The sequence below is a fragment of the Dromaius novaehollandiae genome, chromosome 2 (assembly GCF_036370855.1).
Source record: "Dromaius novaehollandiae isolate bDroNov1 chromosome 2, bDroNov1.hap1, whole genome shotgun sequence".
Classification (NCBI taxonomy): Eukaryota; Metazoa; Chordata; class Aves; order Casuariiformes; family Dromaiidae; genus Dromaius; species Dromaius novaehollandiae.
Genome location: NC_088099.1, coordinates 785810 through 808887, shown reverse-complemented (window position 1 = coordinate 808887; position 23078 = coordinate 785810). Strand labels below are relative to the sequence as shown.

Below are 23078 nucleotides of genomic sequence, written 5' to 3'. Positions count from 1 at the left end.
CCGCGGGGGGGGGACCGCCGGTGACGAGGTGGTGGTCGGAGACGTCTGATGAAATCACCCTATGGCCTGTTTGCGACGGCGACACAGGATAGGTGGATTTCATTGAATGTCTCGACCACGAGGCGCCGGTGCCGAAGACCCCCACGATGAGCCCCCCCCCCCCCGGGGCAGCATCCCTGCAGCGGGGCAGAGTCTGGCCGGGGGCGGCCGCCGGGCTCGGGGTTTGGTGTCACCTCGGCTGCTGCGGATGCTGCAGCACCGACGCGGTGGGGAGCACCGGGGGGTCCCGCTGCGGGGACGGGGACGGGCTGCGGGTGCCGCGCTGAGCCCACCCCTCGCCGGGCCGTCCCGCAGCGTCTGCACGGCCGGCGCCTGGAACTGCACCGCGTCCCCCTGCCCCGCGGTGGCCCGGTGCCCCGGCGAGCTGGTCTACGCCGTCGGCTCCTGCCTGCGCACCTGCGACAGCGCCGAGCCCAACGGGACGTGCGCGGGGCTCTCCGACGGCTGCGTCTGCCCCCCCGGCACCGTCTTCCTGGTGAGCGCCCCGCTCCCGGCCCTGCCACCCGCCCCCGCCGCCCCGGCCCCCGCGCTCACGCCGGGCTCTTGCAGGACGGGCGCTGCGTGTCCCCGGAGGAGTGTCCCTGCCACCACAATGGGCGGCTGTACCAGCCCAACGACACCATCGTCCGGGACTGCAACACCTGGTGGGACCCCGCGCCCCCCTTCCCCGGCCGGCCGCGGGGTCCCCGCGCGCCGGTGCGGGTGCTCAGCTCCGTCCCCCCGCAGCGTGTGCCGCCGGCAGCGCTGGCACTGCAGCAGCCGGCAGTGCGCGGGGACCTGCGTGGCCACGGGCGACCCCCACTACGTCACCTTCGACGGCAGAGCCTTCTCCTTCCTGGGCGACTGCGAGTACGTGCTGGCGCGCGAGGCCGACGGCCTCTTCACCGTCACCGCCGAGAACGTGCCCTGCGGCGCCGGCGGCGTCACCTGCACCAAGTCGGTGGTGGTGACGCTGGGCAACACGGTGGTGCACATGCTGCGAGGTGAGGCGGGCGCGGAGGAGGGGGCGGTGCGGGGTCCCGCCGGCCCCCTCGCCCTCAACGCCGGCGCTGCCCTTGCAGGGAGGGACGTGACGGTGAACGGGGTCTCCGTGCGGCCCCCCAAGGTCTACAGCGGCAACGGGCTGACGCTGGAGCGAGCCGGGCTCTTCCTGGTGCTCCTGTCCCGCCTGGGGCTCACGGTGCTCTGGGACGGAGGTGAGCTGGGCCGCCGCGCGCCAGGGTCTCCCGGGGCGATGCAGCGCGGATGCAACGGCCAACGCCGCGGGGGGACACCGGCGGGTCCCCGGGACCGGCCCGAGCGCTGCCTCCCGCCGCAGGCACCCGGGTGTACGTGAAGCTGGACCCGCAGCACCGGGGCCGCGTGGCGGGGCTCTGCGGGAACTTCGACCGCGACGCCGAGAACGACTTCGCCAGCCGGCAGGGCGTCGTGGAGCCCACCGCCGACCTCTTCAGCAACTCCTGGCGCGTCAGCCTGCTCTGCCCCGAGGTCGACGGCGAGGACGCGGAGCACCCCTGCACCGTAGGCGCGGGGAACGGAGGGGGTGGCGCGGGGGGAACCCGCTGGGGCTGGCGGTGCCGGGCATGCAACGCTTGCGCTGAGCATGCAACGCTTGTGCTGGACATGCAACGCTTGTGCTGAGCATGCAACGCTCATACTGAGCATGCAACACTTGAGCTGAGCATGCAACGCTCGCACCGGGCATGCAATGCTCACGCCGGGCATGCAACGCTCGCGCTGAGCATGCAACACTCATGCTGGGCATGCAACGCTCTCACTGGGCATGCAACGCTCGCGCTGAGCTTGCAACGCTCGCTCTGAGCATGCAATGCTTGCACTGGACATGCAACGCTCGTGCTGAGCTTGCAACGCTCATGCTGAGCATGCAACGCTTGCACTGGACATGCAACGCTCGCGCTGAGCTTGCAACGCTCACGCTGGGCATGCAATGCTTGTGCTGAGCATGCAGTGCTTGCGCTGGGCATGCAATGCTCGTGCTGGGCGTGCAATGCTCTCACCAGGCATGCAACACTCACGCTGAGCATGCAACGCTAGCACTGGGCATGCAATGCTAGCACTGGGCATGCAATGCTTGCGCTGGGCACGCAACGCTCAGGCCGAGCATGCAACGCTTACGCCGAGCATGCAACGCTTGCGCTGGGCATGCAACGCTCACACTGGGCATGCAATGTTTGTGCTGGGCATGTAACGCTCGCGCTGGGCTCGCTGCCCGGTCCGGCGTCTCACGGCAGCACCCGGCCCGCAGGAGAACCCGCACCGCGTGCCCTGGGCGCGCAAGCGCTGCAGCGTGCTCACGCAGCGCCTCTTCGCGCCCTGCCACGACGCGGTGCCCTGCCAGCAGTTCTACGAGTGGTGCGTCTTCGACGCCTGCGGGTAGGTGCCGTGGGGCCCCCCCGGCGGGGGCCCCCACCGCGGCGCCCTGCCCGCTCCCCACGGGCCCTGACCCGCCGCGGCCTCGACCCCCAGCTGCGACTCCGGCGGGGACTGCGAGTGTCTCTGCACGGCCATCGCCGCCTACGCGGAGGAGTGCGGCCAGCGCGGCATCCACGTCCGCTGGAGGAGCCAGGAGCTGTGCCGTGAGTGCCCGCCCCGTGCCCCCCGGACGGGGATCCCGCAGAGACCCCGCAGCCCCTCTGCCCTCCCCGCCGCCGGCTGCAGCTTCCCCAGAGCGGCTGCGGGAGGGAGCCGGGGCTCCTGCCCGGAGCATCCCGGGGGGGCCGGCCCCGCCGCGCCCCAGCACCCCCGTGCCTCCCGCAGCCCTGCAGTGCGACCGCGGGCTGGAGTACCTGGCCTGCGGCCCCGCCTGCCCCCAGACCTGCAAGAACGTCGGCCTGGAGCTGCCCGAGCGCTGCGAGACGGCGTCCTGCCTGGAGGGCTGCTTCTGCCCCGAGGGGAAGGTGCTGCACGGTGAGGCTGCGCGGTGGGGCGAGCGCGGGGCCGGCGGGGGATCCAGCTCGGGCTGTGGGGCTCGAGCCCCCAGGGCTTGGGAGCAGCCCCGGGGGCATCCGGGGGGCTGACCCGTCCTCCCCTCCCCTTCCTGCCCGGCAGAGGACGGCTGCATCGACCCCTCCGAGTGCCCCTGCTACTGGGAGGGCACCTCCTTCCCCTCCGGGGCCGTGCTGCAGCAGGGCTGCAAGAACTGGTGAGTCCGGGCAAGACGCGCCCCGTCTGCGCCCACCCGGCCCCCCCCTGCCCCACATCCCCGCGGCATCCCCGCAGCCTGGCGTGGGCACCGGCAGGGCCCTCCTGCATCCCCGCTGCTGCAGCCGGGATGCTCTGCCCCCCAGGCAGGGCGTGTGGGGCAGGCGCGGGGTGGGGCGGTCGGGCTGACCCGGCGCGGTGCCCGCAGCACCTGCGAGGCCGGGCTGTGGCAGTGCGGCTCGCCGGCGGAGCCCTGCGCGGCCGAACCGCGCTGCGCCGAGGAGGAGTTCGCCTGCCGGGCGAGCGGGCGCTGCGTGCCCAGCGCCTGGGTCTGCGACAACGAGGACGACTGCGGCGACGGCTCGGACGAGTTCTGCGCCCTGCGCTGCGCCCCGCACCAGTACCGCTGCGCCAGCGGGCAGTGCGTGCCCTGGGGCGCCCGCTGCGACGGCGCGGCCGACTGCCTCGACGCCTCCGACGAGGGCGGCTGCCCCGCGCCCGCCTGCGCCCCGGGGGAGTTTCGCTGTGCCGGCGGGCGCTGCATCCCCCGGGCGCACGTCTGCGACGGGGAGCTGGACTGCGGCTTCGCCGACGACTCCGACGAGGCAGGCGAGTGGCCCCGGGGCTCGTGCACCGCCGGCGGGTCGGGATCAGCCCTGGGGGGTTCCCACGGGACCCCTGGGTGGCCAAGGCCACGCACGGGGGGCTGCGAGCCCCTGCTCCTGGTAGGGGTCTGGGGCTGCTGCTGGGGGTCCCAAGCGCCAGTTTTCCCAGCGAGGGAAGAGTCCGGGGGTGTTTCCAAGCGGGTCCCCGTGCAGCTCAGTGGGGCGCCGGGATGCACGTGTGGCTCTGCCCCACGGCGAGGGCGCTGAGCCCCCGTGGCCGCAGGCTGCAGCCCGAGCTGCGGGGCCGGCGAGTACCGCTGCGCGGCGGGGCGCTGCGTGCCCTACCTGCAGCGCTGCGACGGGCGCGACGACTGCGGCGACTTGAGCGACGAGCGGGGCTGCGTGTGCCCGGGCGGCCACTTCCAGTGCCCCGAGGCCACCTGCCTGCCGCCGGCCGCCGTGTGCGACGGCAAGGACGACTGCGCCACGGGCACCGACGAGGCCTTCTGCCCAGGTGGGGTTGCACGCCGGGGGGCCGTGCACCAGCCGGGGGGCCGTGCATCGGCCGTGGGGCTGTGCATCGACCGGGGGCACCGCTCCGGGCTGCCCTTCGCCGGGGTGCCTGCTGCAGCGGTGCCCTTGCAGCCCGCTCCCTGCCCGCAGGACGGGTGACCTGCGCCCCGGGGCAGCTCCTCTGCCCCGACGGCTCGTGCATCGGCAGCGCCAAGGTGTGCGATGGCACCTGGGACTGCGGGGACGGCTCGGATGAGAGCCCGGAGCGGTGCGCGGCGGCCAGGGCCACCGCCGTGCCGGCCAGCCTGCTCACGGTGCCTGCAAACCGCACGGCAGGTGAGGACCCGCGTGCACGCTCTGCCCCGGCGCTGCGCTGCATCCCCGGCGTGGGGACGCGGGGACTTGCCGGGAGCGCCCTGCCCGTGGCCGGGCTGCAGCAGGCGGGAGCCGGTGGGTCGCGCGGCCGTGCAGCGTCTCCGCTCTGCCGCCAGCCCCGCCGTGCGGGCGCTACGAGTTCCCCTGCGGGAGCGGGGGCTGCAAGCCGCGGGGCTGGGTCTGCGACGGCGAGGCCGACTGCGCGGACGGCAGCGACGAGCTGGGCTGCAACCGCACCTGCGGGCTGGAGCGGTTCCCCTGCGCCCTCGGCGCCGAGTGCATCCCCTACGCGCAGCTCTGCGACGGCGTGCCCCACTGCCGCGACCGGTCGGACGAAAGCGCCGATAACTGCGGTGAGAGGCGGCCCCGCGGCGCCCGCCTGCCCTGTCCCGCTCCCCGGGGTGCCGGGCCCTCCGGAGCGGCGGCACGTCCCCGCGGCGCGCCCCGACTTCGTCCCTCGCGCAGGCTCCACGCAGATCCCGCCGTGCCCGGGCCACTTCGTGTGCAACAGCCGCCTGTGCGTGAACGTGTCCAGGGTGTGCGACGGTGCCCTGGACTGTCCCCAGGGCGAGGACGAGCTGGCCTGCGGTAAGGGGCTCCCGCAGCGGGATGCATCCCCGCAGCGTGGTGGGGGGGGACGCAGGGCACGCGGGCGTGGTGACCACCCCCTTGTCCCTTTGCAGAGGGCCACGTCCCCGCGGGCGAGAGGAACCGCACAGCCGGCCCCTGCGCCGAGTACGCGTGCGGCGAGGGCACGTGCATCGCCTTCAAGCAGGTACGGCCGCATGGAGGGGGGGGACGCGGGACGCGATGCCCAGGCTCCCCGCCCTGCTCCCCGCTGCATCGCCCCCGCTGCCGTCACCGACGTCCCCCGCCGCGGGGGGTCTCACGTGGCCCCCCCGACGCCGCAGGTGTGCGACGGGCTGGCGGACTGCGCCGACGGCAGCGCGGCCGCGGGCTGGCTGCCCTCGGACGAGCGCGGCTGCGGGCTCTGGAGCCCCTGGGCGCCCTGGAGCGCCTGCAGCCGCAGCTGCGGCCCCGGGCTGCAGGTGCGGGCGCGGGGCTGCACCCGGCGCGCGCCCGGCGTGCTGCACCAGTGCCGCGGCGAGGGCACGCAGGCGCGCCAGTGCTTCAGCATGGCCTGCCCCGGTGAGCCGGCGCGGGGGGCACGGGCTGCGGCCCGGGCTGCGGGGGGGTCCCCATGGCCAGGGCTGCTGGGGGGGGGACTGGGGGGTCCCCACAGCCTGGGCTGCCGGGGGGATTGGTGGGTCTCCAAAGCCTGGGCTGCCTGGGGGGGATTGGGGGGGGTCCCCATAGCCCGGGCTGCCTGGGGAAGGACGGGGGCGGTTCCCACAGCCTGGGCTGCCTGGGGGGGATTGGGGGGGTCTACCATGGCCTGGGCTGCCTGGGGGGATTGGGGGGGTCCCATGGCCAGGGATCCTGGGAGGATTGAGGGGTCCCCACAGCCTGGGCTGCCTGGGGGGATCAGGGGGGGTCCCCACAGCCAGGGCTGCCTGGGGGGATTGGGGGGTCCCCATAGCCCGGGCTGCCTGCAGAAGGATTGGGGGGTCCCCATAGCCCGGGCTGCCTGCAGAAGGATTGGGGGGGTCTCCATAGCCCGGGCTGCCTGCAGAAGGATTGGGGGGGTCTCCATAGCCCAAGCTGCCAGGGGAAAGGACTGGGGGGTCCCCTTAGTCTGGGCTGCTTGGGGGGTTTGGGGGGGGTCCCCACAGCCAGGGCTGCCTGGGGCGGGGATCAGGGGGTTCCTCACAGCCCAGGCTGCCTGGGGGGACTGGGGGGTCTCCAAAGCCTGGGCTGCCAGGGGAGGATGGGGGGATCCCCATAGCCCAGGCTGCCTGGGGAAGGACTGGGGGGGGTCCCCTTAGTCTGGGCTGCCTGGGGGGGTTGGGGGATCCCCCCATAGCCCGGGCTGCCTGGGTGGGAGGTTTGGGGGGGTCTCCACAGCCAGGGCTGCCTGGGGGGGGATTGGGGAGTCCCGACAACCAGGGCTGTTTGGGGGTGACTGGGGGGTCTCCAAAGCCCGGGCTGCTGGGGGAAGGATGGGGGGGGTCCCCCCGGGCCGGGCCGGGCACCCGGTGCGCGGGGGCCGCCAGCCCTCGTGGCTCCCCCCCCCCCCCCCGCCCGCAGTGGACGGCGCCTGGAGCGAGTGGGCGACGTGGTCCAACTGCACGGCCGACTGCCGCGGCGTGGTGGTGCGGCGCCGGGGCTGCGTGCCGCCCCGCAACGGGGGCCTCCGCTGTGCCGACCTGCCCGGCGGCCCCCCCGCCACCCTGGAGCTCGGTGAGCTGGGGCTGCCCGGCCCGCCGTGGTCCCGTCCCTGGAGCTCAGGGACCCTGTGCTGCTTGGGGACCCCATGTTCCTCGGGGACCCCACACTCCTCGGTGACCCCATGCTCCTTGGTGACCCCATGTTCCTCGGGGACCCAATGCTCCTTGGTGACCCCACACTCCTCGGGGACCCTGCGCTCCTTGGGGACCAACAATCCTCAGGGACCCATGCTCCTCAGGGACTCCATGCTCCATGGTGACCCCACACTTCTTGGGGACCTCATGCTCACTGTGGACCCCATATTCCTCCAGGATCCCACGTTCCTTGGGGACCCACATTTCTCAGCGACCCCATGCTCCTCGGGGACCCCCAATTCCTCGGGGACCCTGTGCTCCTTAGGGACCCCATGCTTCTTGGTGACCCTGTGCTCCTTGGGGACCCACACTCCTCAGGGACCCCATGTTCCTCAGGGACCCCATGTTCCTCGGGGACCCCATGTTCCTCAGGGACCCCGTGTTCCTCGGGGACCTCATGCTCCTTGGAAACCCCACACTCCTCAGGGACCCCACACTTCTTGGGGACCCCATGCTCCTTGGTGTCCCCATGTTCCTCAGGGACACCGTGCTCCTCGGGGACCCCATGCTCCTTGGTGACCCCGCACTTCTTGGAAACCCCACACTCCTCAGGGACCCCACACTTCTTGGGGACCCCACGTTCCTCGGGGACCCCATGCTCCTTGGGAACCCTGTGCTCCTCAAGGACCCACGTTCCTTGGGGACCCTGCAGTCCTGAGGGACCGTGCACTCCTGTGGGACCCCGCGGTCCTTGGGGACCCTCTGCGGGCCCTTCACCCCCCCCCCGGCTCCTCTTGCGCCAGACACGTGCCGGCTGGACGACTGCCGCAACGTCACGGCCTGCCCCGCGGGGCTGCTGAGGCGGACGTGTGCCCCCTGCCCCACGTCCTGCGCCGACCTCTCCAGCCGGGCGCAGTGCAGGCGCGACCGGCCCTGCAGCCCAGGTGAGGGGCTGGGGCACGGAGCGGGGCGCAGCATCACCCCCCCCCCCCCGGCTGCGAAGCCGGAGCGGGGGATGCCGCGCGGGGGGACGGCGGGGGCAGCCCCGTGCTTGCCGCCCAGGGTGCTGGTGCGCGGAGGGGCTGGTGCTGGACGGCGCGGGGCGGTGCGTGCGCCCCGGCGAGTGCCCCTGCGAGGTGGACGGGACGCGCTACCGGCCGGGGCAGCTGGCCAAGGTGAACTGCCGCGTCTGCGTCTGCCAGGACGGGCAGATGAAGCGCTGCCGCCACAACCCCGAGTGCACAGGTGGGTGCTGGCCCCCACCAGCTCCCCCCCCGAGTGGGGGTCCCCGCCGCCGGGCTCGGGGGGACCCTCACCCGTCGCCCTGCCAGCAGTGAACTGCGGCTGGTCGTCCTGGTCGCCCTGGGGCGACTGCCTGGGGCCCTGCGGGGTCCAGAGCATCCAGTGGTCCTTCCGCAGCCCCAACAACCCCAGCAAGCACGGCGGCGGGCGGCAGTGCCGCGGCATCTACCGCAAGGCACGCAGGTACCGCCGCCCTCCCGGGGCCGCTGGCGGCTCCCCGCGTGCAGCCGTGGGGCTCGGTGTGGGGCAGGGGGCAGCGGGCAGCTCCTCAGCGGGCAGCTGTGGGGCTTGGTGTGGGGCGGGGGGAATGGGGCAGCTCCCCAGCGTGCAGCTGTGGGGCTCGGTGTGGGGCAGGGGGGAATGGGGCATCTCCCTGGAGTGCAGCCGTGGGGCTCGGTGTGGGGCAGGGGGGAATGGGGCATCTCCCTGGAGTGCAGCCGTGGGGCTCGGTGTGGGGCAGGGGAATGGGGCATTTCCCCAGCGTGCAGCCGTGGGGCTCGGTGTGGGGCAGGGGGCAGCAGGCATCTCCCCAGCGTGCAGCTGTGGGGCTCAGTGTGGGGCAGGGGAATGGGGCATCTCCCCAGCGTGCAGCCGTGGGGCTTGGTGTGGGGCAGGGGGCAGCAGGCAGCTCCTCAGCGTGCAGCCGTGGGGCTCGGTGTGGGGCAGGGGGAATGGGGCATCTCCCCGGAGTGCAGCCATGGGGCTCGGTGTGGGGCGGGGGGAATGGGGCATCTCCCTGGAGTGCAGCTGTGGGGCTCGGTGTGGGGCAGAGGAATGGGGCATCTCCCCAGCGTGCAGCTGTGGGGCTCGGTGTGGGGCAGGGGGCAGCGGGCAGCTCCTCAGTGTGCAGCCGTGGGGCTCGGTGTGGGGCAGGGGGCAGCGGGCATCTCCCCAGCATGCAGCTGTGGGGCTCGGTGTGGGGCAGGGGGCAGCGGGCAGCTCCTCAGTGTGCAGCTGTGGGGCTCAGTGTGGGGCAGGGGGCAGCGGGCATCTCCCCAGCGTGCAGCTGTGGGGCTCGGTGTGGGGCAGGGGGCAGCGGGCAACTCCTCAGCATGCAGCTGTGGGGCTCAGTGTGGGGCAGGGGGAATGGGGCAGCTCCCCGCGTGCAGCCGTGGGGCTCGGTGTGGGGCAGGGGGAACGGGGCAGCTCCCCGGCGTGCAGCCGTGGGGCTCGGTGTGGGGCAGGGGGAACGGGGCAGCTCCCCGCGTGCAGCCGTGGGGCTCGGGCCGGGGGCCGGGACGGGGTGGGTGCTGCGGCCGGTCCCGGTGCCTCTCTCCGCGCAGGTGCCAGACGGAGCCGTGCCAGGCGTGCGAGCAGGGCGGGCGGCCCCGGGCGCCGGGGACCCGCTGGCGCTGGGGACAGTGCCAGGTGTGCCAGTGCCTGCCCGACCTGACGGTGCAGTGCTCGCCCTACTGCCCCTACGGCGCGGCCGCCTGCCCCGAGGTGAGCGCGGGGGCTGCGGTCGGCGCGGGGGGGCCGGAGCATCCCCCTGCCCCCGCGGGAGCCGGGCCCGGCGGGACGGTGACGCTGTCCCCCCCCCCCGCCCCCCGTGCAGGGCCAGGTGCTGGTGGAGGGCCGGGGCGATGCTTGCTGCTACTGCGCCAACGCCGGTGAGTTTGGGGCGGCCGGGGGGGCCGCTGCCGCGCGGGGGGGGGCACGCACACCGGTGCATTCGTGCAAGCACCGCGCGCCCGCTCAGCCGATGCTTTCCCCGCTGCAGCGGACAACGGGACGGCGGCCGCGACCACGCCGGCTCCGAGACCCCCGGCCGCCACGGCGGCAGCCCCCACCGGCAGCCCTCTTCTCACCTTCCCGCTGCCCCCCCCCGGCGGTAAGCGGGACCCCTCCCCGCCGTGGCCACCGGGCACGGTGCCGGGGGGCGGCTGCAGGGGGGCCGCGGCCGCGGTGCCCCCCATGTCTGCCCTGCCTCCGGCCCCCGCAGAGCCCTGCTACGGCCCGCTGGGCATCGCGGCGCTGCCGGACAGCAGCTTCACGGCGTCCTCGGAGCAGGCGGGGAACCCGGCGCGTGCCGGGCGCCTGCACCGCGTGGCCCCGGGGCTGGAGCTGCAGGGCTGGGCGCCGCCGCCCGACGCCTACCCCCAGCTGCTCTCCCAGCCCCCCTTCCTGCAGCTGGACCTGCTGGAGCCCAGGAACCTCACCGGTGGGTGCCGGGCGCGCGGCGAGCCGGGCAGCGCCCCTGCCCTCGTCCCCCGGCGCTGACGCCTGCCCTGCTCCGCTCTCCCAGGCGTGGTGGTGCAGGGAGCCGGCTCCAGCGACGCCTACGTCACCGCCTTCCTCCTGCGGTTCAGCGCCGACGGCGTCCGCTGGCACGACTACCGCGAGGTCTCTGCCGACGGCCGGCCGGAGCCCAAGGTGCTGCCTGTGCCAGACGGCGTCTGTGTGTGTGCACGGGCATGCGCGTGTGTGCGTGTGTGTGCATGTGCATGCACGTGTGTGCATGCATGTGTGTGTGCATGTGTGTGCGCGTGTGCATGCACGTGTGTGCGTGTGTGTGCATGTGTGTGTGCGTGTGCATGCACGTGTGTGCGTGTGTGTGCATGTCTGTGTCCGTGCATGCACATGTGCGTGTGCATGCACGTGTGTGCATGCGTGTGTGCGCATGCACAGGGGGGAGGTTGCAGGGATCCAGGGTCCTGCCCCTGCTGCCCAGCTGCCTCCCAGCATCCTGGAGTCTCCCCTTTCCAGCCAGCCGGTCCCTGGCCCCATCCCGGCCCCGGGAAAGCCCTGGGCTCTGCTGGGCTCAGCATGCACGGGGGGTGTGTTGGTGCGTGCATGGGGCCACCGACGCATGCATTTGTGCATGTGTCCCCTGCGGGGCACCGCCTCGCCCCCCTGAAGCCCCCCCGCTGTCCCCGCAGCTCTTCCAGGGCAACTCTGACGACTCGACGCCGGTGGCGCGGACGTTCGGGCGCATGCTCCAGGCCCGGCTCGTCCGCATCCTCCCGCAAGACTTTCACAACGGCATCTTCCTCCGGGCCGAGCTGCTGGGCTGCGGGCGAGGTGCGGGCGCCCCAGAGCAGGGGAGGGGGCTGGGAGAGGGGCGACCCCCGGTCGGCTCCGGGGGGGGGGCCTTCCTCCCTCCCCCAGCTCCCTCCTCTGCTCCCCCCTCTCCAGTGTCCCCCGCGGTGCCGGGGGCTGCGACGGCGCTGCCGGACCGGCGGCTCTGCCGCGCCGGCGAGTTCCAGTGCCGCAACGGGCGCTGCGTCCCCGGGGGCCCCCGCGGCGCCCTGTGCGACGGGGCCGACGACTGCGGGGACCTCTCGGACGAGCTGCGCTGCGGTGAGCGGCGCGGGCAGCGGGGCGGCGCGGGCGGGGGGCTCCCGGCGAGCCGCCCCCGACGCCGCCCTCGCCGCCCCGTGCAGGGACCGGCAGCCCCGCGGCGCCCCGGCAGTGCCTGCCGCCCCGCTTCCCCTGCGCGCCGGCCGGCGGCTGCCTCGAGCCGTCCCAGCGCTGCGACGGCGTCGCCGACTGCCCCGATAGCACCGACGAGGCCGGCTGTGCCCTTCCCGGCAGCGCCGCGCCGACCGCCGCCTCCGCCAGGTACCGTCCCGCCGGGGGGGGGGGATGCCGAGCCGGGGCTCGCCGCGGTGCAGGGCGCCCGGCCGGAGCAGCGGCACCCCGGGACCTGGTGTGCATTCGGCACGGAGAGCCCGGCCAAGGCGCTCGGCGATGCCCCGTGGTTGCGGTTCGAGCCCCCCGGCGGGCTGCGACCCCCCCCCAGCCACCCGCTCCGCTTCCCGCAGCATCGCCGCCCCCGCTAGAGCCGGCGTCCTGGGCCCGTCCACCGAGCAGCCTTCGCCCCCCCACGGCATCGCGCCCACGCCGCAAGGTAGCCGCGGGGCAGGGGGAGGGCAGGAGTGGGGCTGCCCCATTGCCGTGGGCCCCCACTGCAATCCTCTCCCTCGCCCCAGGCACCGCCCTGCCCGGCACCGGGATGCCGGTCCCTGCGGTGACATCGGGGCCTGCAGCCGGGACGCCCAGCCCCACCGACGGGAGCAGCGGGGCCGAGGCGGTGGGCGAGCTGGTGACGCTGATGAAGCCGATGGCCACCACGCCGCCAGGTGAGCTGCGGTCTGCCGGGGGGGGGGATACCAATGCAACCCCCTCCCTGCACGCGGCGGGGCAGGGATGTGGCCCCATGGCACAGCCTGCACCTGCCCCACATAGGGGAGCCGGGAGCCGAGCCCCCCACCATGGCTGAGGACACCCGTGGAGCCGGAGCCACCAGCAGTGCTGCGACCACCCTGCCCGCGGCAGCCCCCACGGGGCCGGGGGGCTCGGGGCGGCCGGGGCTGAGCATCGCCCTCCCGGCCGGGCTGGAGAGCCCTGCTCCCTCCCTGGGGCCCCCCGTGCCGGGCATGGCCGCGGTGACGGTGTCCCCTCCCTCCTGGCCGTCTCCCTCGGGGGTCCCCCCCCCAACGCCCGCAGGTAAGGGGGCAGCGTGCTGCGGAGCCGGGCATGGGAACGGTGGCTGGCCTGCTCTGCGGCTTATGTGCTATGGGGCTGGTGTGCTGGGGGGCTGGTTTGCTTGGGGGGGGGCTGGTTTGCTTGGGGGGGGGCTGGCATGCCATGGTGTCAGGGGACTGGCATGCTGCAGGGTCATCGTGCCGTGGGGCTGGCATGCCGTGGGGCCAGGCTTGCCATGGGGCAGGCAGTCCGTGCTGTGCAGCTGGAGGCGGGGGCTGCCGGGGAGGCTGCGCCCGGGGGGGCAGGGGGGTCGCAGGCGAAGGCACTGCTCTCCGCAGCCCCGCTGCTGCCCCGGCTGCTGTGCGCCCGCGGGCAGTTCGCCTGCGCGGCGCTGGGCTGCGTGGAGGCCGCTGCCGTGTGTGACGGGCGGCAGGACTGCCTGGACGGCTCCGACGAGACGCAGTGCGGTGAGCCCCCTCCCCGCGGCCGGCGGCCGGGATGCTCTGGGAGCCCTGGGGATGCTCCAGGGGGCTGGGATGCTCCAGGGATGCTCTGGGGGGCTGGGATGCGCCAGGAGCCCCAGGGATGCTCTGGGGAGCTGGGATGCTCCGGGGATGCTCCAGGGAGTGCCATGGAGCCCCAGGGATGCTATGGGGGGGCCAGGATGCTCCGGGAGCCGCACAGATGCTCCAGGGGGGCTGGGATGCTTTGATGATGCTCTGGGGATGCTCCAGGGAGTGCTGGGGATGCTCTGGGAGGCTGGGATGCTCCGGGGAGCCCCAGGGATGCGCCAGAGGAGGGGCCAGGATGCTCTGGGGATGCTCTGGGGATGCTCCAGGGAGCCCTGGGGATGCTCTGGGGGGCTGGGATGCTCCAGGAGCCCCGGGGATGCTCTGGGGGGCTGGGATGCTCCAGGGATGCTCTGGGGATGCTCCAGGGAGTGCCATGGAGCACCAATGATGCTCTGGGGGAGTGGGATGCTCTGGGGAGCCTTAGGGATGCTCTGGGGGGCTGGGATGCTCCAAGGAGCCCTAGAGATGCCCTGGGGGGCTGGGGTGCTCCAGGGATGCTCTGGGCACGCTCCAGGGAGTGCCAGGGATGCTCCGGGGAGCCCCAGGGATGCTCGGGGCGGCGGGGCAGGATGCTGCAGTGGTGCTCTGGGGATGCTCCAGGGAGTGCTGGAGATGCTCCAGGGAGTCCCAGGGATGCCCTGGGGATGCTCCAGGGATGCCGACTCCCCAGTCCTGCCGGCGAGCCTGCGCTCTCCCCGATGCGTGCCGTGGGGACGGCTGGGCTCAGTCCCCATCTCCCTGTGGTGGTCCGAGCCCAGCTCTGTGCCCGCTCCACAGGTGGCCCCACAGCCTCGGCCGGCCCCATGGTGCCCACGGCCTGGCCCCCCACGTGCTCCCCCAAGCAGTTCTCCTGCGGCTCCGGGGAGTGCCTGGCCCTGGACAAGCGCTGCGACCTGCACCGCGACTGCGCTGACGGCTCTGATGAGAGCGACTGCGGTACGGGGGCCGGTGACGGCGGCTGGGGGGGGCCGTGGGGACCCGAAATGGGGGGCCAAGCCCTGGTACTGGTTCAGAGCCCAGTCCGGGACAGGATGAGGCGATGCCCCGTTGGGACCAGGGCAGCAGACCCCCACGGTGGGCTGCTCCCGGGGGACAGGGACCCCGTGGAGCGCGGCCGGGGTCGGTGTGCCCGGCGCTGAGGCCGCCGCGTCCGTCCTGCCAGTCGACTGCATCATGTCGGCCTGGAGCGGCTGGAGCGAGTGCAGCCGCTCGTGCGGGCTGGGGGTCACCTTCCGCCGGCGGGACCTGCTGCGAAACGCCCTGCCGGGGGGTGCCTGCGACCGCCGCGAGTTCGACAGCCGCTCCTGCTTCCTCCGCGCCTGCCCAGGTACGGGCGCCCCTGCCCGGGGTCTGGGTGGGGTCCCCATCCCCTTCCCAGGGTGAACATGGGGTCCCCAGTCCTTGCCCAGGATGTGCATGGGGTCCCCATCCCCTGCCCAGGGTCTGCATAGGGTCCCCATCCCCTTCCTAGGGTGCATGTGGGGTCCCCATCCCCTGCCCAGGGTGTGCGTGGGGTCCTGGGGTATGTGTGGGGTCCCCATTCCCTGTCTGGGGTCTGCATGGGGTCCCCATCCCCTGCCCCAGGTGCATGTGGGGTCCCCAAGGTCTGTGCGGGGTCCCCATCTCCTGATCAGGGTGCACGTGGGGTCCCCATCCGCAGCCTGGAGTCTGTGTGGGGTCCCCATCCCCTGCCCAGCGTGAACATGGGGTCCCCATCCCCTTCCCTGAGTGTGCACGGGGCCCCCATCCCCTGCCCGGAGTGCACATGGGGTCTCCATCTCCTGCCCGGGGTCTGCGTGTGGTCCCCATCCCCTGCCCGGGGTGTGTGTGGGGTCCCCATCCCCTTCCCAGGGTCCACGTGGGGACCCCATCCCCTGCCCGGGGTGCATGTGGGGTCCCCATCCGCTGCCCGGGGTCTGCGTGGGGTCCCCATTCCCTGCCTGGGGTGCGTGTGAGGTCCCCATCTCCTGCCTGGGGTGAATGTGGGGTCCCCATCCCCTGCTCCATGTGCACATGGGGTCCCCATCCCCTGCTGAGGGTCTGCGTGGGGTCCCCATCCCCTTCCCCGGGTGCATGTGGGGTCCCCATCCCCTGCCTGGGGTCTGCGTTGGGTCCCCATCTCCTGCCCGCTGTGCACGTGGGGTCCCCGTCTCCCGCCTGGGGTCCGCGTGTGGTCCCCATCCCCTGCCTGGGGACGGGGTCTGGCCCGGGCCGGGGGGCCATGGGGCACCGGGGCTCTCGCCTGCCCGCGCTGCCTCCGGCCCCAGTGCACGGCGCCTGGGCGGCCTGGGGCGCCTGGTCCCAGTGCGACGCCGAGTGCCGGGGGGGTGTGCGGAGCCGCGCGCGGAGCTGCGCCGACCCCCCGCCCAAGAACGGGGGCCAGCCGTGCCCGGGGGAGGCCGTGCAGACCCAGCCCTGCAACCTGCAGCCCTGCGGGGACGCCCGAGGTACGTGTGCCACGGCGCACGGGGAGGGGGGTCCCGGTGCGTGGGGGGGGGTGACGGGGGCCGGGGCCGTGCGAGCTGCCGCCGGCGGGGTCGGGGCGCTGGGGGGGTCCCGCAGCAGCCCGGCTCTGCCTCCCTGCAGACTGCGGCCCCGAGATGGTGTTCGTGCAGGCGGGCGACTGCGAGCGGGGCCTGGCGTCCCCGTGCGCCCGGGCCTGCGGGGACCTGAGCGCCGCGCCGAGCTGCCGGAGCCCCTGCGAGGAGGGTGAGCGGCCCGGCGGGGCGGGCGCCGGCACGGGTGCTGCCCCAAACCTGGGTGCACGCACGCCGCGCTCTCCCCACGGAGATCCACCCCGTCCCACGGCCGGGAGCCGTCAGCTCCGGGCACGGGGACGTCACCCGAGCAAGTGGCCGGGGATGCCGGCGCTGACGGCACGCTGCGGGCAGGCTGCCGGTGCCCGCCGGGGCTCTTCCTGCAGGAGGGCGGCTGCGTGAACGCCAGCCAGTGCCACTGCTACGCGGGCCAGCAGCGCCGCCTCCCCGGCGAGGTGTTCCCCCGCGGCGGCTGCAGCCAGTGGTGAGCGCGGCCGGGCCCCCGGGCTCCCCCCGCGTGCTGCACCCTGCCCCGCCGGCGCCCCTCACCGTGCCTCTGGGCTCTGCTCCACCCCTCCCCTGCGCGCGGGTGCTGAGCCCGGCTTTGCGCCCCAGCGTGTGCCTGGACGGGGTGGTGACGTGCGAGGACGCGGCCTGTCCCGTCGACTGCGGCTGGTCGGCGTGGTCGGCGTGGACGGCGTGCGACCGCAGCTGCGGCGCGGGCATGCAGCAGCGGTTCAGGTGCGCGGCGGCAGCCGGGGCGGCGCGGCCGGGTCGCTGGCTGAGACGGGGCGGTGACGCCGCGCCCTCCCCGCAGGTCCCCCTCGAACCCGGCGGCGGCCCACGGCGGAGCCCCCTGCGACGGGGACGCCCAGGAGGTGCGGCAGTGCCACGTGCCCTGTGCCACCGGTACGTGCACGCCGCATCCGCGGCACCGTCGTGCCCGGGGCTTCGGAGCATCGCCTGCGGCCGGCAGCACCGGGCCCGGGCTGAGCAGTGCGGATGCGGGGGTGCCCAATGCCCACCACGGTCCCTGGAGCACCGTGCCTCCGTGTCCCCCCCAGCAGAGCCAAGCAGCCACTGGAGCGCCTGGACGTCCTGGTCCCCCTGCTCCAAAACCTGCTTCCACGACGCGGACCGGGTCGGCACGAGGAAGCGCTTCCGGCACTGCGGCGGCGGCGCGGGGGCCTGTCCGGGGCCGGCGGTGCAGGAGGAGACGTGCGACACGCCGCCCTGCCCGGGTGGGTCTGCAGCAGGGCCGCCGTGCATCCCTGTGGGAAGGGGCCGCCGTGCATCCCTGCGGGAAGGGGCCACTGTGCATCCCTGTGGGAAGGGGCTGCCCTGCATCCCTGTGGGAAGGGGCCATTGTGCATCCCTGTGGGAAGGGGCTGCTGTGCATCCCTGCGGGAAGAGGCTGCCGTGCATCCCTGCGGGAAGGGGCTGCTGTGCATCCCTGCGGGAAGGGGCTGCCCTGCATCCCTGCGGGAAGGGGCCATTGTGCATCCCTGCGGGAAGGGGCCGCTGTGCATCCCTGCGGGAAGGGGCTGCTGTGCATCCCTGCAGGAAGGGGCTGCCCTGCATCCCTGTGGGAAGGGGCTGCCGTGCATCCCTGCGGGAAGGGGCCACTGTGCATCCCTGCGGGAAGGGGCTGCCCTGCATCCCTGCGGGAAGAGGCTGCTGTGCATCCCTGTGGGAAGAGGCTGCCGTGCATCCCTGCGGGAAGAGGCTGCCCTGCATCCCTGCGGGAAGGGGCTGCCGTGCATCCCTGCGGGAAGGGGCTGCCGTGCATCCCTGCGGGAAGGGGCCACTGTGCATCCCTGTGGGAAGGGGCCGCTGTGCATCCCTGTGGGAAGGGGCTGCCCTGCATCCCTGCGGGAAGAGGCTGCCATGCATCCCTGTGGGAAGGGGCTGCCGTGCATCCCTGCGGGAAGGGGCCGCCGTGCATCCCTGCGGGAAGGGGCCACTGTGCATCCCTGTGGGAAGGGGCCATTGTGCATCCCTGTGGGAAGAGGCTGCCCTGCATCCCTGCGGGAAGAGGCTGCCGTGCATCCCTGCGGGAAGGGGCCATTGTGCATCCCTGTGGGAAGGGGCCATTGTGCATCCCTGCGGGAAGGGGCTGCCGTGCATCCCTGCGGGAAGGGGCCGCCGTGCATCCCTGTGGGAAGGGGCCATTGTGCATCCCTGTGGGAAGAGGCTGCCCTGCATCCCTGCGGGAAGAGGCTGCCGTGCATCCCTGCGGGAAGAGGCCACTGTGCATCCCTGTGGGAAGGGGCTGCCGTGCATCCCTGTGGGAAGGGGCCATTGTGCATCCCTGTGGGAAGGGGCTGCCCTGCATCCCTGCGGGAAGAGGCTGCCGTGCATCCCTGCGGGAAGGGGCTGCTGTGCATCCCTGTGGGAAGAGGCTGCCGTGCATCCCTGCGGGAAGGGGCTGCTGTGCATCCCTGTGGGAAGAGGCTGCCCTGCATCCCTGCGGGAAGGGGCCGCTGTGCATCCCTGCGGGAAGAGGCTGCCGTGCATCCCTGCGGGAAGGGGCTGCTGTGCATCCCTGTGGGAAGAGGCTGCCCTGCATCCCTGCGGGAAGGGGCTGCCGTGCATCCCTGCGGGAAGGGGCCACTGTGCATCCCTGCGGGAAGAGGCTGCCGTGCATCCCTGCGGGAAGGGGCTGCTGTGCATCCCTGTGGGAAGAGGCTGCCCTGCATCCCTGCGGGAAGAGGCTGCCGTGCATCCCTGCGGGAAGGGGCCACTGTGCATCCCTGTGGGAAGGGGCTGCCATGCATCCCTGTGGGAAGGGGCCATTGTGCATCCCTGTGGGAAGGGGCTGCCCTGCATCCCTGCGGGAAGAGGCTGCCGTGCATCCCTGCGGGAAGGGGCCACTGTGCATCCCTGTGGGAAGGGGCCGCTGTGCATCCCTGTGGGAAGGGGCTGCCCTGCATCCCTGCGGGAAGAGGCTGCCGTGCATCCCTGCGGGAAGGGGCTGCTGTGCATCCCTGCGGGAAGGGGCCGCTGTGCATCCCTGTGGGAAGGGGCTGCCCTGCATCCCTGCGGGAAGAGGCTGCCGTGCATCCCTGTGGGAAGGGGCTGCTGTGCATCCCTGCGGGAAGGGGCCGCTGTGCATCCCTGTGGGAAGGGGCTGCCATGCATCCCTGTGGGAAGAGGCTGCCGTGCATCCCTGCGGGAAGGGGCCGCTGTGCATCCCTGTGGGAAGGGGCTGCTGTGCATCCCTGTGGGAAGAGGCTGCCCTGCATCCCTGTGGGAAGGGGCTGCCGTGCATCCCTGCGGGAAGAGGCTGCCGTGCATCCCTGTGGGAAGGGGCTGCCGTGCATCCCTGCGGGAAGGGGCTGCCCTGCATCCCTGCGGGAAGGGGCACGGAGCTGTGGCATGGATGGGGAGGGTGACCGGGGCTGCAGCCGGGCGTCCCCAGCAGACAGGCGCAGCCCATCATCCAGGAAAAGCCGAACCCGCGGTCTGGGAGGGGGGCCCATCCACACCCGCCGGCCCCCCCGGGCTGGGGTCACCGCGGCTGGCTCTCCCTCCGGCAGTGGGAGGTGTCTGGACGCCCTGGACAGCCTGGTCCGAGTGCTCGGCGCCCTGCGACGCCGGCGTGCAGACGCGCAACCGCTCCTGCTCCCGGCCGGCCCACGGGGGCCCCGGCTGCGCGGGGCCCCTCGTCCAGACCCGCGACTGCAACACGCAGCCCTGCAAAGGTGGGCAGGCGCCGTGCCCCGTGGCGGGGGGGGGGACGCCGTCCCGCCGGGCGCCCCTCGCGCGGCACGGCGCCCACCCACGGCCCCGGCGGCCCCTCTGCTCGCAGCGCTCTGCCCCGGGGACATGGTGTACCGGACGGCGGAGGAGTGCCGGCGCGGCGGGGGGGCCTGCCCGCGGCTCTGCCTGGACCAGGGCGCCGGCGTGGAGTGCGCGGCCCACTGCTACGAGGGCTGCTACTGCCCCGACGGGCTCTTCCTGCAGAACGACACCTGCGTGCCGCGCGGCCGCTGCCTCTGCTACCACCGCGGTGCCCTGTACCGGCCCGGTGACACCGTTGCCCTCGACGCCTGCAACAACTGGTGTGGGGGGCTCCCGGGGTGCAGGGCTCCCGGGGTGCAGGGGGCCTGGGGTGCAGGGGGCTCCCAGAGCGCAGGGGGTCCCAGGGTGCAGGGGTCCTGGGCTGGAGGGGCTCCCAGGGGACAGGGAGTGCCAGGGAACAGGGGGTTTCCAGGGTGCAGGGGGTCCCAGGGCACAGGGGTCCCAGGGAACAGGGGTCCAGGGGTCCCAGGGTTCACAGGCTCCCGGGGTGCAGGGGGTCCCGGGGTGCAGGGGGTCCCGGGATGCAGGGGGTCCCGGGGAACAGGGCTCTCGGGGTGCAGGGGCTGCCGGTGGCCCCGGGGAGCCCTGGCCCTGCTCACGCGGCCTCACCCCCACCCTTGCAGCACCTGCACGGCCGGGGAGATGGTGTGCGGCACGGAGCCGTGCCCAGGTAACAACGCGTCCCGCTCGGGCAGAGCTGGGGCGGGAGGCGAGGGTGGGTCGCTGGGGCGGGTGCGCGGAGAGCAGGAGCCTTTCCAAGCCCGTCTGCAGCTGGAGGGACCCATTCTCCACGTGTCTCCCCATGCCCGGGAGGGGAAGGGTCCCGGCTTTCCCTGCAGCCCCCCGCGTCCCTGTCCCTGGCGTGAGGCCGAGCGGGGTCCAAGGCCGGCCCCCAGCCCGGGCGCGGGGAGCCGGGCTGCCCGGGGGCTGCAGCGGGGTCCGGGCGCCTCTCCGCAGTGCACTGCGGCTGGAGCAGCTGGACGGCGTGGAGCGCCTGCAGCCGCAGCTGCAACGTGGGCACGCGGCGGCGGTACCGCACCGGCTCCGCTCCGCCGGCCGCCTTCGGGGGCCGCGACTGCCGGGGCCCCGGCGTGGAGATGGAGTTCTGCAGCCCGCAGCCCTGCCGCGGTGAGCCGGGCCGGGGGCGCCGGGCAGCCCCGGGGGCTGCGTGTGCCGCGGGGGCGGGCGCCCCGGGGGGGCTCGGCGGCGCCCGGAGCCCCCTCCTGCCGTGTGCGCAGGCGCCGGAGCCGAGTGGGGGCCCTGGTCGGAGTGCTCGGTGCCCTGCGGGGGCGGCTACAGGAACCGCACGCGGAGCAGCCCCCTCCCCGGCGGCCTCGAGTTCAGCACCTGCAGCCTGGCGCCCTGCCCCGGTGAGCCCCCCCCGTCCGTCCGTCCGTCCGTCCGTCTGTGCGAGCAGCTTCCAGCCCCCCCCCATGTGCCGGGGACCGCAGGGTGCTGCGGTGGGGAGCCCCGGTCCCATGCCACCATGCATGGTCCATGCAGCCCCGTGGGACGCCGGTGACGTCCTGGGGGTGGCAGGGGGGGCGCGTGGCTGCGTGCCGCCGCCCCGGGGCTTTGCAGCCCGTTCAGCCCCCTCTCCGGCTCCGCAGCCGAGGCGCCTGGCGTCTGCCCGGCTGGGAAGGTGTGGAAGGAGTGTGCCGACGTCCCCGGCTCGTGCGCCGAGCTGAGCACCGTCCCCGCCGCCAACGCGACCTGCCGCGCCGGCTGCTTCTGCCCGCCGGGTGCCGTGCTGCTGGTGAGCGGCGGCGCGGGCTCGGCAGGCCTGACGCCACCAGGATGGGCTGGCTCGGCGCCGCCTCTGCCGTGGGCCGCGTCCCACTCCTGTCTGCTCCCGCAGAATAACGAGTGCGTGGCCGAGACGGAGTGTCCCTGTGCCGCCGATGGCAAGCTCTACCCGCCCGGAGCAGCCATGCCCTGGGGCTGCGAGAACTGGTGAGTGCCGGCGCCGGGGGACCCCCGCCCCGGCCGTCCTCCCCTGCCCGCCTCCGACCCGCTGCTGGCTCCCCTCTCCCAGCTCCTGCGTCGCCGGACGGATCACCAACTGCTCCCGGGCGGCTTGCGACGACGGTAAGCCCTGAGCCCCGGCGCCGTGGCTCTGCCGCCCCTGCGCAGCATCATCGCGGACCGGCCCCGGGCCGGCGGCAGCCCCTCAGCCTCTGCCCGGGTCCCCGAGGGTCCCCTGGTTCCTGCTGTCCCCAGGGCTGGGGGCCTTGGTGCCCGTGGCTGGGTCATGCCAACGTGCTGCATGGGGTGTCTCGTCCCAGTTTGGCCCTGGGGAAGCAGGGGACTGGGATCCCCCCGAAACGAGGGAGCAGCTCCGAAATGAGGGAGCAGCCCCGAAATGAGGGAGCAGCCCCAAAATGAGGGACCAGCCCTGAAATGAGGGACCAGCCCCAAAATGAGGGAGCAGCCCCAAAGCAAGGGACCAGCCCCAAAATGAGGGAGCAGCCCCAAAGCAAGGGACCAGCCCCAAAAGAAGAGACCCACCCCGAAACGAGGGAGCAGCCCCAAAGCGAGGGGCCTGTGCACGGAGCAGCCTGGGGACCCCCGCGCCTTCCCCCAGAAACGCAGCCCCGCCTGGGCCAGGGGCGGCCGCCGGCCGGTGTCCGGGCTGCTGGGGGGCCGGGGGGGGGCCTCGTGCCGGTCTGATCCCCGCCGTGCTTCCCGGGGCAGCGAGCGGGCGCTGGTCCACCTGGACCCCCTGGAGCGAGTGCTCGGCCTCCTGCGGACTGGGGCTGCAGCGCCGGCACCGCCTGTGCGCGGCCGCCGGGACCCCCTGCCCGGGGCCGCAGCCGGAGCCGGAGCCGGAGCCGGACGAGCGTCCCTGCATCCTGGAGCCCTGCGCCCGTGAGTGCCGCGAGCCCGTGCCGGGGGCACGGGGACGTCGCCGGGGGCTGTGGGGGTGCATCGCCCCGGGGGAGGCGGGGGCCCGCAGCGTGGAGGCTGAGGGTGCCCGTCCTGGCGCAGGGCCGGGCGGCTGGGGCGCCTGGAGCCCCTGGAGCGGCTGCAGCCGGAGCTGCGGGCAGGGCGTGCGGAGCCGCGGCAGAGCCTGCAGCAGCCCCGCGCCCCAGGGCCACGGCGACTTCTGCGAGGGGGCCCCGGTGCAGGTGGAGGCCTGCAACCCCCAGGAGTGCCCCGGTGAGCCGCCGTGGGGCAGAGCCGGCGTGGGGCACCCCGGCCCCGCGGGCCGGCAGCCTCCGGTGCGCCCTGACCCTCCTCTCCTGCCCGCAGCCCCGGACTGCGCCGCCGTGGAGGGCTCCACGTACAGCCGCTGCGGCCCCTCCTGCCCCCGCTCCTGCGACGACATCGCGGTGAGCGGCTGCCGCCAGCATCGCC

At 74.1% G+C, this 23078-nt stretch overlaps 1 protein-coding gene across 1 annotated transcript in view; it reads left to right on the top strand.

Annotated features, from left to right (window-relative positions):
* Nucleotides 1-23078, top strand: part of LOC112995901 (SCO-spondin-like) — a 45170-nt gene that overhangs the window by 5523 nt on the left and 16569 nt on the right. Inside the window, exons 17-64 of the mRNA XM_064508054.1 lie at nucleotides 355-535; nucleotides 610-704; nucleotides 787-1043; nucleotides 1122-1256; nucleotides 1379-1581; nucleotides 2327-2454; nucleotides 2548-2657; nucleotides 2839-2988; nucleotides 3130-3223; nucleotides 3431-3831; nucleotides 4111-4341; nucleotides 4491-4676; nucleotides 4832-5068; nucleotides 5181-5303; nucleotides 5399-5490; nucleotides 5627-5864; nucleotides 6864-7016; nucleotides 7882-8022; nucleotides 8141-8323; nucleotides 8413-8563; nucleotides 9664-9823; nucleotides 9936-9990; nucleotides 10323-10541; nucleotides 10626-10723; nucleotides 11260-11401; nucleotides 11516-11680; nucleotides 11764-11941; nucleotides 12145-12230; nucleotides 12313-12462; nucleotides 13147-13275; nucleotides 14158-14316; nucleotides 14543-14707; nucleotides 15648-15827; nucleotides 15967-16089; nucleotides 16272-16401; nucleotides 16533-16658; nucleotides 16735-16826; nucleotides 16982-17158; nucleotides 19457-19621; nucleotides 19729-19981; nucleotides 20345-20391; nucleotides 20679-20846; nucleotides 20960-21091; nucleotides 21332-21477; nucleotides 21580-21674; nucleotides 21757-21809; nucleotides 22416-22589; nucleotides 22974-23053. Of these exons, the coding sequence (XP_064364124.1) occupies nucleotides 355-535; nucleotides 610-704; nucleotides 787-1043; nucleotides 1122-1256; nucleotides 1379-1581; nucleotides 2327-2454; nucleotides 2548-2657; nucleotides 2839-2988; nucleotides 3130-3223; nucleotides 3431-3831; nucleotides 4111-4341; nucleotides 4491-4676; nucleotides 4832-5068; nucleotides 5181-5303; nucleotides 5399-5490; nucleotides 5627-5864; nucleotides 6864-7016; nucleotides 7882-8022; nucleotides 8141-8323; nucleotides 8413-8563; nucleotides 9664-9823; nucleotides 9936-9990; nucleotides 10323-10541; nucleotides 10626-10723; nucleotides 11260-11401; nucleotides 11516-11680; nucleotides 11764-11941; nucleotides 12145-12230; nucleotides 12313-12462; nucleotides 13147-13275; nucleotides 14158-14316; nucleotides 14543-14707; nucleotides 15648-15827; nucleotides 15967-16089; nucleotides 16272-16401; nucleotides 16533-16658; nucleotides 16735-16826; nucleotides 16982-17158; nucleotides 19457-19621; nucleotides 19729-19981; nucleotides 20345-20391; nucleotides 20679-20846; nucleotides 20960-21091; nucleotides 21332-21477; nucleotides 21580-21674; nucleotides 21757-21809; nucleotides 22416-22589; nucleotides 22974-23053 (7336 nt within the window). The remainder of the gene's footprint in view (nucleotides 1-354; nucleotides 536-609; nucleotides 705-786; nucleotides 1044-1121; nucleotides 1257-1378; nucleotides 1582-2326; nucleotides 2455-2547; nucleotides 2658-2838; nucleotides 2989-3129; nucleotides 3224-3430; nucleotides 3832-4110; nucleotides 4342-4490; nucleotides 4677-4831; nucleotides 5069-5180; nucleotides 5304-5398; nucleotides 5491-5626; nucleotides 5865-6863; nucleotides 7017-7881; nucleotides 8023-8140; nucleotides 8324-8412; nucleotides 8564-9663; nucleotides 9824-9935; nucleotides 9991-10322; nucleotides 10542-10625; nucleotides 10724-11259; nucleotides 11402-11515; nucleotides 11681-11763; nucleotides 11942-12144; nucleotides 12231-12312; nucleotides 12463-13146; nucleotides 13276-14157; nucleotides 14317-14542; nucleotides 14708-15647; nucleotides 15828-15966; nucleotides 16090-16271; nucleotides 16402-16532; nucleotides 16659-16734; nucleotides 16827-16981; nucleotides 17159-19456; nucleotides 19622-19728; nucleotides 19982-20344; nucleotides 20392-20678; nucleotides 20847-20959; nucleotides 21092-21331; nucleotides 21478-21579; nucleotides 21675-21756; nucleotides 21810-22415; nucleotides 22590-22973; nucleotides 23054-23078) is intronic.